Here is a 12,600-nt window from a genome sequence, read left to right as displayed (position 1 = left end):
CCCTTTCTCCTATTTCTACTTTGCACATTTATGACACATTTATGTTTCTTTTCTTTTTTTTTTTTTAAATAAGCTCCGTGCCTAACGTGGGGCTTGAACTCATGACCCTGAGGTCAAGAGTTGCATGCTCCTACCAATGAATCCAGTCAGGTGCCCCTGTATTTCATTTTTATTTTTATTTTTTATTTTTTTTTAAGATTTTATTTATTTATTTGACAGAGAGAGAGAGAGACCAAGTAGGCAGAGAGGCAGGCAGAGGGAGAGGGAGAAGCAGGCTCCCCGCTGAGCAGGGAGCCCGATGTGGGGCTCGATCCTAGGACCCTGGGATCATGACCTGAGCCGAAGGCAGCCGCTTAACTGGCTGAGCCACCCAGGCACCCCTGTATTTCATTTTTAAAGCAACTTAGGATCCTCTGGTTCCTTAGTTTGTCCTAAGCAAAATTCTAAATATCAGTTCTAGACATTGAACAAAAACCAATTTTTTTAAACCAATTATTTATAAACTGTCTTTTGAACCTGGCTTTGGGCTGCACCACATCAGGATAAAAATTCTGAGTTTTAAAATTTAAAATACTACTATTTAGTTAATTTAAAAAATAAGATCAGGAAGTTCTGTGTTCTAGGACTTAGTGATATTAAATGACTGATTTAACATTTGGCTGTTGAGATATTTAACTTCTTACAATTAGTGGTCTATCATTTCTATTGTAGGTAGTTATTTATGAAAAGCCTTTCTTTGAGGGAAAATGTATGGAACTAGAAACAGAAATGTGTAGTTTTATCGCGGAAGCAGGTGAAACAGAAGAAACAACAGATGACAGTTTGCCATTTATGTCCGTGGGCTCGATGAAAGTTCTGAGAGGAATGTAAGTAGGTGGGAGTAACCGGGGGGGAGGGGGGTGTCGTTTTTATCCCTTTAGTAAAGTAATAGACACGTTTCCCCTACTCCCACCACCACCACCAAAAAACCATTCCAGATAGTACGGTAGAGTGAATTTCAAACATGTTCTCAGCCAGAGTGAATTTCAGACATATTCTCTAGACCTGGATTTGACACAGTGGATCAAGGGGCTGTTTGGGGCCAGTCAGCTGAGCAAGGCTAATAAATTGGCCCACACTGATCAAGTCTACATCTTGTTTATTAATATTATGCTCCAAACTATTGAACTATTAGTTTGCTTTCTATTTTTTATGATATTTTACACTTTATAGATCTTACATATATCCTTTAGAAGTATACATTGAAAATGGTCTTGTAAACAGGCAAAAATATTTTAATTACTCATTGAAGAAAGTTTATCCAGTTTTATTTGCTGAAGTTCTTTTTTTTTTTTTAAGATTTATTTATTTGAGAGAGAGAAAGAGAGCATGTGAGTGGGGGGAGGGGCAGAGGGAGAGAGAGAGAGAGAAAGAGAGAGAAAGAATCTCCAGCAGACTCCCCACGGAGCATGGAGCTCAATGCAGGGCTTGATCCCCAAACCCTGGGATCATGACCTGAATCAAAATCAAGAGTCAGATGCTTAACTGAGACACCCAGGTGCTCCTGCTGAAGTTCTTTTGAGTCCATTCTTATTAAACACACACACACACACACACACACACACACTCCCTCTACCCCTTTACAGAATGTTGATGTATATTTCTTAGGTTGTTCCTTAGGGGTCCATTCTATTAGTCTCTTAAATTTAGAGAAGAATTGCAATAGTCATAGTGCATGAGTCTGTGTCTAGCTTCATAACTATTAGTATTTGTTAATGAAACTGATAAATACATGGGAAAAATTTTAGCACTGATGAAAACATGTTCTTTCTGTTGCAGTTGGGTTGCTTATGAGAAGCCTGAATTTACAGGTCATCAGTATTTGCTTGAAGAAGGAGAGTACAAGGACTGGAAAGATTGGGGAGGTTACAATAGAGAACTTCAGTCTTTACGACCTATATTAGGTGTAAGTTAAAGAAAAGCTAATAGATAATACTTGATCTTTTTTGAATAATAAATGGGTAGCCTTTGAATTTTGAATTTTTTTCCTTAATAGGATTTTTCAAATGCTCACATGATAATGTACAGTGAAAAAAACTTTGGATCCAAAGGTTCCAGTATTGACGTCTTAGGAATTGTTGCTAACTTAAAGGAGACTGGATATGGATTGAAGACACAGTCTATTAATGTACTGAGTGGAGTGTAAGTAAAATGACCCAATCGGGATTTTAAACACTTTTACGTTGGGTTGTATTAAATTGATAGTATCTCTGACACAGAGTAGGCACTCAATATCAATAACTAAACATTAAATCAGTCATTTAATATGTTCTGCCACAGTATTTTCATAACTGCTTTTTAAAATCTTTCTCATATAATCTTTTTTTCATGTGTAATACAACATTGAAATAGACTTTTGGGTTTCATGATTGAAACCTACAGATCCACTTCTCTTATCATTCTGCATGGAAAGATCTCCTGGATTTCTTATGATGGGAATCAAATAAAAAATAATGATCCAATACTAGAAAACTGAGGTTGGGATAAAGTCCCATTCATTTTCCTATAGTCCTTGCAGGGGAGGAAGAATTTATTCTACCCATCAAGATTCTTCTAGCTGGTCTAAGAATTAAATTGACATAAGATAGATTAACAAGAGAAAAAAAACCCACCAAAGTTAATTACATCCTCATGGAGGTCCAGTAATGAAATTGAGACCCAAAGGAATAATCAAAATCAAGAGTCAGATGCTTAGCCACCCAGGTGCTCCTGGGTAGGCAGGGTAGGCAGTTTTTATATATTTTAGGCAGAGAGACAATACATTTGTTAGGAATTGACAGGATAAAACTTGTTTGGAAGCTTCAATTAGTAAGGAATTCTAAATAGAATTTGGGCTAATGTAATAAATTAGTAAAAAGTGACAAGGTTTGTTTATACACCCTTCTCGGCTCTAAATTCCCTGTCTCTGGTGATGAAGCTGTGTCTCTACCTCCTGGTACAGGGAGGGTACCATTCACATGGGAGATTTATTTCCTGTTTTCAGAGAGGCAGAGGAGGGTCTGAGAGTCGTTCGTGCACAGGCTGTTTCTTAAGTAACTTTACTTTGAAATAATCGATATGCCATTGTGGTCCTTTTTGGGGTAGCCTGCCCTGAGCCCCGACGTCCTACATCTGCTCCATTTTATTTCTTCACTGTTACTTTGACATAAAAATTAATGTTTCAATGTACCTGGAGTTAGCAATTGAATGCTTTATTTTAATGCTAATGTAAGCTTTTATTGAAAGATGATCAGTCAAGATTCTTTGGGATGCACATGACTGCAAGCCAACCTAAACTGATAAAAGTGATAGAAATGGAATTTCTCAGACTACATAACTTAAAAGTCCTGGAAAAGATCTTTGCTTCAGCCATGGCTGGATGTCGGGTTTAGACACTGTCATTAGAACTTGCTCTCTGTCTCGACTGGGCCGTTTCCTGTGCTGGCTCCGTTTTAGGCAGGCCGTTTCCATCTGGTGGAGGTTTTCTTCTCACTGTGTCCAGTGGAAAGAGCTTCTCTTTCCCACAACAGTTCCAGGTTTGACTTTGATTCTCTCAGCTTGGGTCATGTGTACCTGCCTGAACCAATCTCTGTCGTCAAGGAGATGACAGCGCCTGCGTGATGTGCCCAGTCCCCGAGCAGGGTAGGCTCAGTCCCACAGAGCCACTTGTATGTGATTGGGGTGAGTGGTTCCCCAGGAACGTTAGAAAGAATGAGGACAGATACTGGATGGGCAAAACACGTGTCTATTAAAAGAAGTTATATAATTATTCTTATGATCCAGGTTGATGTCAGTTATAGTTTGTTATAAGTGAGAGTATTCTTAAATAATCATATGAAATTATTTGACATGGGTTCTGTTGAAAGTGTTTGATGTTAGGTTTTTTAATGTCATGAGTAACATAGGCTATTTAGATCATTCTAACCTCAATTCTGTCGTATTTCGTGGAGCCTCCCATAGGATCCCTGGATATCTGAGATGTGTCTACAGTGTAATATGCTTTTACTATTAGTCACGTTCGCCAAATCCTTGTGTAGGTTGTTGCTTGTGGCACCATCTTGGCGGGGTGACATCCGGGACTTCTGGGTCTTCATTCTCAGCAGGAGATGCCTCTACCGCGTTGTGCTACGGCGCCCTAACATTTTACAGTCTGCCATAGACAAAAGGTGTGGTATGGCAGAAGTCAGGTGAAATGTTGCCGTGGCTCTATAGTATTTTGAATTGCCTTTAGAGTTAATTACTTACAAGGAAAATAGTGACCAGTTCAGTCTGAAAAAACAGTTGTACATTTTGGTACTCACCAGGTATGTTGGTTCCATTAGTCAGAGTCCAGTCATGCATTCTAGCAGAGGAAGCAAGAGGATGTTGGGTAGGATTCCCTTGGGGCATTTATGTAGCTTGTGTTGTTTGCACAGGTAGGATCGTGCCCAGAGCCAGTCTTTTTTTTTTTTTTTTAACCCAGCCTTTGTTTACTTGCAATTAGTTTCCTTTATAAAATGTTGCTTTTATAGGTTTCTATTTTTAGTCATTTCTAGCTGTATTTCCTGGCTTAGGCTTTTTTTCTGGTGATAGCAGTTGAGTTGTGGTACTGGGGGAATTTGAAGGGAGGTATGCACACATCACCGCCCCCCACACCACTTCCTTTTAAATTCTGTGGTTTTGGAAGGGCTTCCGTATTTACCAGGGCCAGCCGCTTCCTCCGAATTCATTTAGTTGGTTATTTGACAAATATTGATTGAGGTCTGTTACGTGCAAAGCACTATATTATGTCCTCACAGAAGTTACAGTATTCATATAAAACATAAATCATTGCTACAAAAGACCTAGAGATTAAGTGCTTCGGGAATCTACTGAGCAGAAAGAGATTAATTTCCAGTTTGTACACAGGGAAGACTTTGGCCGAAGAAGTGGCATTGGACCTGGGCCTTGTGAGGTAGATAGACTGAGGTGTGCCAACACGAGGGAGGAAGACTAGCCTGTGTGTTTTTAATAGTTTCAAGGAAAAATGATTTTAATGACTTTATTCTTCTTGGTAAATAAGAATTTTAGTTTGGTTTTTCATTTCTCAATATGGAACGCGAAAACTTTTCAGAAGACTTTTTTGAGATTCCCATTCTGGGTGTCTCCCAAGAGGTTCCCTATCACATGGGTAAAAAAGTGCTTGGGTGGTAAACTCATTTTTACCTCAGACACAGAGACCAGCCTTCAGGGAGGCTGCCCATGAATCCAACCATGGAGGTGTTGGGAACTGCATTCCGTTTTCTTACTGCAACATCAGAAGAAACTCCCTCTCACAGCTCTACTAAGCAATTTCAAGTTCTGTGCTATGCTCTTGTTCACATGGTGGAAACTGGGCTAGTTTTTTTAAAACTAAGAACAAAAGGAAATATTTCTAGAGTTGAGCTAAAAAAATTAAAGTGCTGTCATTTTAATTTCTTTTTCCTTTTCTCTTCCACGGAAGGGCTGGTTTGCCCTGCCCCCCTGCGTTCTGAGCAGTGACTCCACCAGGCTGGGACCTGCCGGTACTCGTACTTGCTCTCTCCCCACCACCCCTTCCAACCTTAGAAACAGGGAAGTGTTGATTCACGTGTACAGAATATGTTGAAATAAGGACAGTGAGGAATTTTCTTCTTATGAGTCTCAAGTGTAAGTTATAGATATACCGGAGAATCTCAGATCTGAGTTTTGGGGTTTTATTTTTACCCTCATACTCATGGGTGATTCACCTGGGGCTGCATCTCAGGAGGAAAACGACCCTACCCTCAATTTAAGTAACACCTTAATAAGTGGTTTGTTTGGTTCAGCCTCCGTGAATTAGATAGGTTTATGTGGTGTTGGGTGTTTCCTTACAAGTGATTTATTTTAGTTTTATAGGGAAATAGAGTATTCTCACTTGTTAGTTTTATTTAAAAAAAAAAACAAGTGCTGGGTAAAGCTTCCTCCAACGCTCACTCACTTGCCTCCTCTCCCGTGGTCCGTGTCTCCCCACTCACAGCCTTCCCTCCAGACCTTGAAGTCAATCAAGCAAAAAGGCCTTTTAACCTTCTCTTCTCCTTTAACTAGTTACAGATGCAGAGCCTGCCAGGAATACTTTTTTTGTGATACGGCTTAACCTCTTTTTCTTTATTTCTTCTTCTTCTTCTTTTTTTTTTTAAGTCCCGGTTTTTGTAAAGTAGATATTCTTGCTGTGCAGATGTTCCTCCCCACATAAATTCCATGCTCTCCCTTGGCCGTCACTTCTCTTCACAAGCCCAAGGCCGTACACCGAGGCTCCCAGGCTCTGTATGAGCTCACGCAACGTCAGCACTGGGATCCTGGGCAACCTCCTTACCTATGAATGAAAAGAGGATCTCTCACAAAGGTTAAGTGACCCCTTCAAAGTTATCTGGAAGTTAATGTCATGACCATAGCTGGGACTAGGTCTCCTAACTCCTGACCTCACAATGTTAAAGAACAGGCTCTCAAAATAGCTGATGAGGTTCTGAAGTGAGGGGGCAGCCTTTCATGCAGTAGACCGGCTGGGCTTCCAGACGGCCGGAAGTGTGCGTGCAGATGCTCGCTGTCCTGAGCTACTTGACACTGGAGATTTCTGCCATGGTTGTCTTCTCCTTGATTGCTCTTCATTTCCTCATGACTGCCTTTGGGTTTTTGTCTAAAGTCAAGCCCTTTTGACAGTAAAATCATAATCTGTTCTAGCTATAAAGTGTGCGGACTGTTTTAAGTATAGCTTAACGGAAGAGTAAATGAAAGGAGACTTTTGACAGGGCACGTGGCAGCTCGGCTCATGATGCAGTGTGGGGAGCCTCGGGAGACCCGGTGGGGGCTCAGCCTTCCTTGGCCACCAACTAATCAATTGTGTCACCCTGGACAATTTCCCATTCAGGACAAACACCAACAAATAATTCCATGTGGTATTTCTCAGCCATCTGTAAATTCAAGGGCAAGGATCGTCGTTTTCATCCTTGCACGCCTACTGCCCTCTAGTTCCTGACACACGATAAATGACCAGTTGATGTTTGTTGAAAGAATCAATGAATTAACTTTTCTATGTCTTTAGCTTTTCTGTTCTGTAAAATGGGAAAACCTGTACCTCCCTAGATTGAATGTAGTCATAGATGTGAAAGCATTTTGGAAAGTTTTGAGTATATATACAGGCATATAGGTATTATTCCTTTCTGCTCCAAGTCGATCAGGAGAGCAGCGAATTAAATCAGGAGGAGACGCTGAGTTATCTCTTGAATATAACGGAACTGAAAAACTTTCAAAGACTATCATTGGCTAGGAAGTATCATCAGTAAGTTTGTTTTGTTGATTATCCTCTGAGTGTAGATCACTTGAAAGGTGACAAAAGAAAACATCCCAGAAGAGATTTTAGTATTTCTGAGTGTTTGTTCAATGTTGCTTACTCTACATGGTCATGTCACGTCGGAAATCCTGTTCCAAATAAAATTTTAATTACTTAGCTGTATTTTTTGTTTGTTTGTTTGGTTTTTAGGGGTAAATTTGGAGCAATTTTTTATTATACCAATGGACATAAATCCACTAAGGATATGGAGAATTTTGTTTTACAATCAACTTGGTCAAAATCATAACTATTTGCATAAGAAACAAAACTTATAACCCAAATAATTCTTGAACTGTTGTGATGACCTTGCAAAAAGGAGAGCAATATATTTATAAAGATGCCCAGCTCTTGAAATTTGACTGATGTGTTATACATCAAGATGAGTACATAGAACATCAAGGTAGCATAATTATTAATCATCCTTATTGTTTCAAATAATATTTAAATTCCAGGGTGGTTCACTACTTCCCTGGGTTTGAATTTCCTGCACACAGCGTGAGAATTCTTATCTCTCTGTGTATACCTGCCAACCTGAAGAATGTGTTTTTCACCCAAAGAGTAAAATTACTGTGATTTGTAAAAGAGGTATCATACTTCTGTTCTGCCTCTGACCCTTTCCTCCCTTCCAGCCTCATCCCCTCCCCCCATTCACAGTGTCTCCTTTTCTCCAGTAATGCCCAATATCTTACAGTTTCCCAATGCACCCGAGTCTGTCACATCTCTGCACCTTAGTACATGCTGTTCTCCCCAGCTATATTTTTTTTAAAGCATTTCTTCTGTCAACTTTTTTTTTCCACTGTGGTTTGTTGTGTAATAGAGACATAGTTTCTTGTAATCTTTCTGGAAAAATATTAATGTTGATAACAAAAAGAACTCTTGCTTGCTTACTAAGAGAACTTTGCAGGTACTCTTGGAAGTCCAGATTGTTTCCTTAAAATAGAATTAGAAAGAAATACAGACAAATATCCCCATTGGAGCTTTCTCAGGGAATAGGATTTGATAAGTGAGAACACCAAAAGGTTCAGGTAAAGATACTCTTTCACTTGTCACTTTGATTTGTCATAGAGATAAATCTCCCAAAAGACTAACAGAGAATCAGAAAAATCAAGATTACTGATTATTAAAATAAATGGGAGTTTCTTATGATACATATTTACCTAAGTGGGTTTGATAGTTTTATTATACATGTAAACTATGAATTATAACAAGTCAGTGTTTTTGTTTCTTTAGATGGGTAGCCTATGAGAATCCTGACTTCATGGGAGAACAGTATATACTGGATAAAGGCTTCTATACCAGTTTTGAGGACTGGGGAGGCAAAAATTGTAAGATCTCTTCTGTTCAACCCATATGTTTGGTAAGGAGTTATACTTTTATATGAGAATATTTAACTGACTTCTGGATTTCCTTAATGTGTACTTCCGGTTCATGAGATACATAACACTACAAAAACTATTCTGAGATTATTTTTCACAGTAATTGCTAATGGTCTGGAAGAAAAAACTTTTTCGAGATGTGTGCTCTACTCATTTCCTTCTCTCTTCCCTTTAAAAATTTTTAGGATTCTTTCACTGGCCCAAGGAAACGAAATCAGGTAACTTAAAAAATAATCTATTTTTTATAATTAGGGGCTTCCACTGAAAAGCTGATCTTATGTGTAAAATGTGAGACATTTGGGACATTTTGTTAGTTTTACCCAGTTTTATACCTGAAAGCTTAATTGTATCTTAAAATTAGATTTAGGTTTCCTTTATAAATGCTTGATAGCACATACCCACATCTAAATATTTCTTATAAAATGCTCTTATTATGTAAAGTTGAATTTGATATCATTATACCGGATCAATTTACATTAATACACTAAGATTCATATCTCAAACAATACATATAGTTATGATAAACAGTAAAATGAATTTTCATATTTGCTGCGTCTGCATTAGACAAACATTATATGGCCTGTTTTATATGGTCTCTCACCCAAGCCTTTGAACGCTGACTGTCGGCATCAACTGAAGTGTCACCTCGGTTATTTAGGCTTTTTAATGGAAGTGTTCAGAGTTCAGACAGCCCTAATTACAGAGGCGAAACACTGCTGTAGCCTCCTTTATTGGCACACACAGGATTCTAATAAGTCAGCAAGTATCTTCCATTGAGAGGGAGGAAAACTATACTATGTTTCCAAAATATAGTTTCTTGTAAATGTTAGAACTGATGAACAATTACTTTTGGCCACAATAAAGCTTTAAAATGCCTCACAGCTTGTTGCGACATGGTGTTCTCTAGAAACCGGCCTCTATTGTTGGATTGTCCTTTGATGTCTCTCTCTGAATTAAATAAGCATGAATGGGGCAGCCAAAGTATTTCTAATTGGTCATTAATGTAGAAGTAGAAAATTAAAGGATTTATAAAATTCATAGCAGTTTATTGTAACAAGAGTTAATAGGTCATGTTTGCATTGTTTCAAAGGCTGAAGGAGTTAATGTGTTTAGGAAAATAATTCAACGTATTTCTGTTTACTTTTTCAAAGATTCGGTTGTTTTCGGAACCACAGTTTCAAGGTCGTAGTCAAGGTTTTGAAGAAACAACAAGTCAAATTGATGATTCGTTTTCTACCAAGTCTTGCAGAGTTTTAGGAGGCAGGTAAGTCAAACAGGGGACTGGCAGAGCCTGATCCCTGGGAGAGGTTAGAATTCACGTATCAGCAAGTATTCAGTGACATCCTGGTGCCTGGCGTTCTGCGAAACCACCAAATGCTACCAGACCATCTTGGTACGAAACTGTACCTTGAAGCCTCTGAGCGCCAGACATCAGAGCGCATGGGATCACCACGTCGCTGTACAATGTGATTCAGATCAGGTTCTCTACTCTCTAGCCTGTCCTGTCACCTGCAGCAGGACTCTAGATAATCTCTAAGGTGCCTCCCAAGGCACATTTTTTTTTTATAGGTAGATCGGCGTAAGATAGGCATTCTACATGTCAGGCAGCGGATGGCTGGAGTGGGGCTGGTCTGTATGTGATCAGGGAGCACACTGCTCAGAGCTGGGGAGAGAGAAGGTGGGATCAGGTCGTGAAGGCTCCCCCGAGCATGTGAGTTTAGATGGATGCTGTAGAAAACACAAGGGAAAGGCAATGAGCTCAAAATGCCATGCTGAAAACAGTTTTACAAAAGCTTTAGAAGGAGGGGAGCCCAAAGTCAGGGAACGTTGGTCAGGAAACCCTTGGAGCCACCTGTGCAGGTGATGAGGAACTATGTCTAATAATAATAATAATAGTAATGGTGCCTTTAGTCATATAGTTCTCTGTGGTCTCAACAGCATGAGCCTATCCTTTAGCCTTGTGCAGGGGAGCCTGCCCTGGCTTTGCATTTGAGCGCACAGATTTCCGGTCACATTCCACAGTGTATCAGCACACACCTCCGTCTCTGTCCCGGTTGCTCTTTCTCCCCTGCCCTGCTGCACTTAGTAGGACCAGATACGTACTTTTGTTGTTCACTTATTGTCTGTCTCAGTTCACTAGAGTGTGAACTTCACGATAGCAGGGACTTCATTTTGTCCTCGCTTCTGTCCCCAGCAATGGAAAAGCACCTGACACACAATTAGCCCTCAGTAAGCATTTGTTAGATTAAAAGAATGAACAAGAAACTCACCTCTTCTGGGGAAGCTGGTAAATCGCTACATTACTAATAATGCTGAGGCCCACAGGGGCTACATGACTTGTCTAAGTCACTGTGGTATTTTGACTCATGGCCCAGTACAGAGGTGCTGGAAATGAGGATAAAGGAGAGAAATTTGGGGAGGAAATCCATAGATCCGGGTGGCTGTCTAGCTGTGACGGCTGAAGGATTATTCAGACAGGGCTCAGGGGCTGGAGAATGGTGGCACCCATGAGGGGAGCAAGGAATACTGGAAGGGGCACAGGGAAAGACGTGAATACTCTCATGGAGAAAAAAAAATTGTTTCCCAAGTGCAAAACTAACAGCTGACTTCTTATGAATATTAATTTGCAACAAGATGGAAAGCAGTAAACAGGTCTAGGTATTTTTGAAGAAAGAACAGACAGCCATACACATTGTGCTTTACAGCAGGCTACCTCTCAAAATCAGACTTCTTGGGTAGGAATATGCAAATTACATATTGTACATGCATGTGGTTTTTCCTATTGTAGCTGGGTTGCCTATGATGGAGAAAATTTCTCTGGTAATCAGTACGTGTTGGAAGAAGGCCACTATCCTTGTCTCTCTGCAATGGGATGCCTGCCTGGAGCAACTTTCAAGTCCCTTCGTTTTATAGATGTTGTAAGTATGTCAGTGTGAATACAGGGTGACAGAGATGTGGGGCTCACGTAGCTGATGGAGACCAGCAGGTAGGCTTCCTCAGGACTTAAAGTCAGAGGCAGAGAAAACAGTTGCCATAGAACTTTCCATCCTGTAACTTTTTGGTCTCTTTTAAGATTTTTTTATTTATTTTTATTATTATTATTTTTTAAGATTTTATTTATTTGAGGGAGAAGCAGACTCCCCGCGGAGCAGAGAGCCCAACTCAGGGCTCGATCCAGGACCCCGGGATCATGACCTGAGCCAAAGTCAGATGCTTAACCGACTGAGCCACCCAGGCGCCCCTCTTCTTAGATCTGGTTTGGTTTGCTGCTTTCTCAGACTCCAGGTGTAGAGTGTTGAGTCAGCTGTGGTACAGCAGTCATCAGGGGCTAGTTCAAGGCGCCTTTCCTGTCTTGTTTTTTTCCATTGCATACCTGATCCCTATTTCTATTCCTCTCTCCTTTATAGGCACCCATTCTAATGTGTTTGGGATACAGCTTGGATATTATGTTTTTTAAAAAATCTACATATTAGGCGCCTGGGTGGCTCAGATGGTTAAGCGTCTGCCTTCGGCTCAGGTCATGATCCCAGGGTCCTGGGATCGAGTCCCGCATCGGGTTCCCTGCTCAGTGCAGAGCCTGCTTCTCCCTCTCCCTCTGCCATTCCCTCTGCTTGTGCTCTTCTCTCTGTCAAATAAATAAATAAAATCTTAAAAAAAAAAAATCTACATATTGGCTTTTAGTTTACATACAGTATGATGCCATAGTTCTCATCATCATAAACAACCCAATACTTACATTAAAAAAATTTTAAGAGCTGTCCATTATGCTGAACGTACATCCAGTTTATTGATTCTAATTGGTGCAAGTATTCATCACCATATTTTACTTAATCCTCACACACACACACACACATACATATC

General features: G+C 40.0%; 1 protein-coding gene across 1 annotated transcript in view; it reads left to right on the top strand.

The window, feature by feature from the left end:
• Nucleotides 1-12,600, top strand: part of CRYBG1 (crystallin beta-gamma domain containing 1) — a 45,681-nt gene that overhangs the window by 24,441 nt on the left and 8,640 nt on the right. The window contains exons 9-15 of the mRNA XM_032408141.1: nt 712-866; nt 1,819-1,945; nt 2,036-2,181; nt 8,594-8,720; nt 8,925-8,957; nt 9,891-10,003; nt 11,528-11,657. Of these exons, the coding sequence (XP_032264032.1) occupies nt 712-866; nt 1,819-1,945; nt 2,036-2,181; nt 8,594-8,720; nt 8,925-8,957; nt 9,891-10,003; nt 11,528-11,657 (831 nt within the window). The remainder of the gene's footprint in view (nt 1-711; nt 867-1,818; nt 1,946-2,035; nt 2,182-8,593; nt 8,721-8,924; nt 8,958-9,890; nt 10,004-11,527; nt 11,658-12,600) is intronic.

The sequence above is a fragment of the Phoca vitulina genome, unplaced genomic scaffold (genome assembly GCF_004348235.1).
Source record: "Phoca vitulina isolate PV1807 unplaced genomic scaffold, GSC_HSeal_1.0 scaffold9, whole genome shotgun sequence".
Lineage (NCBI taxonomy): Eukaryota > Metazoa > Chordata > Mammalia > Carnivora > Phocidae > Phoca > Phoca vitulina.
This window is presented reverse-complemented; position numbering and strand designations above follow the sequence as displayed.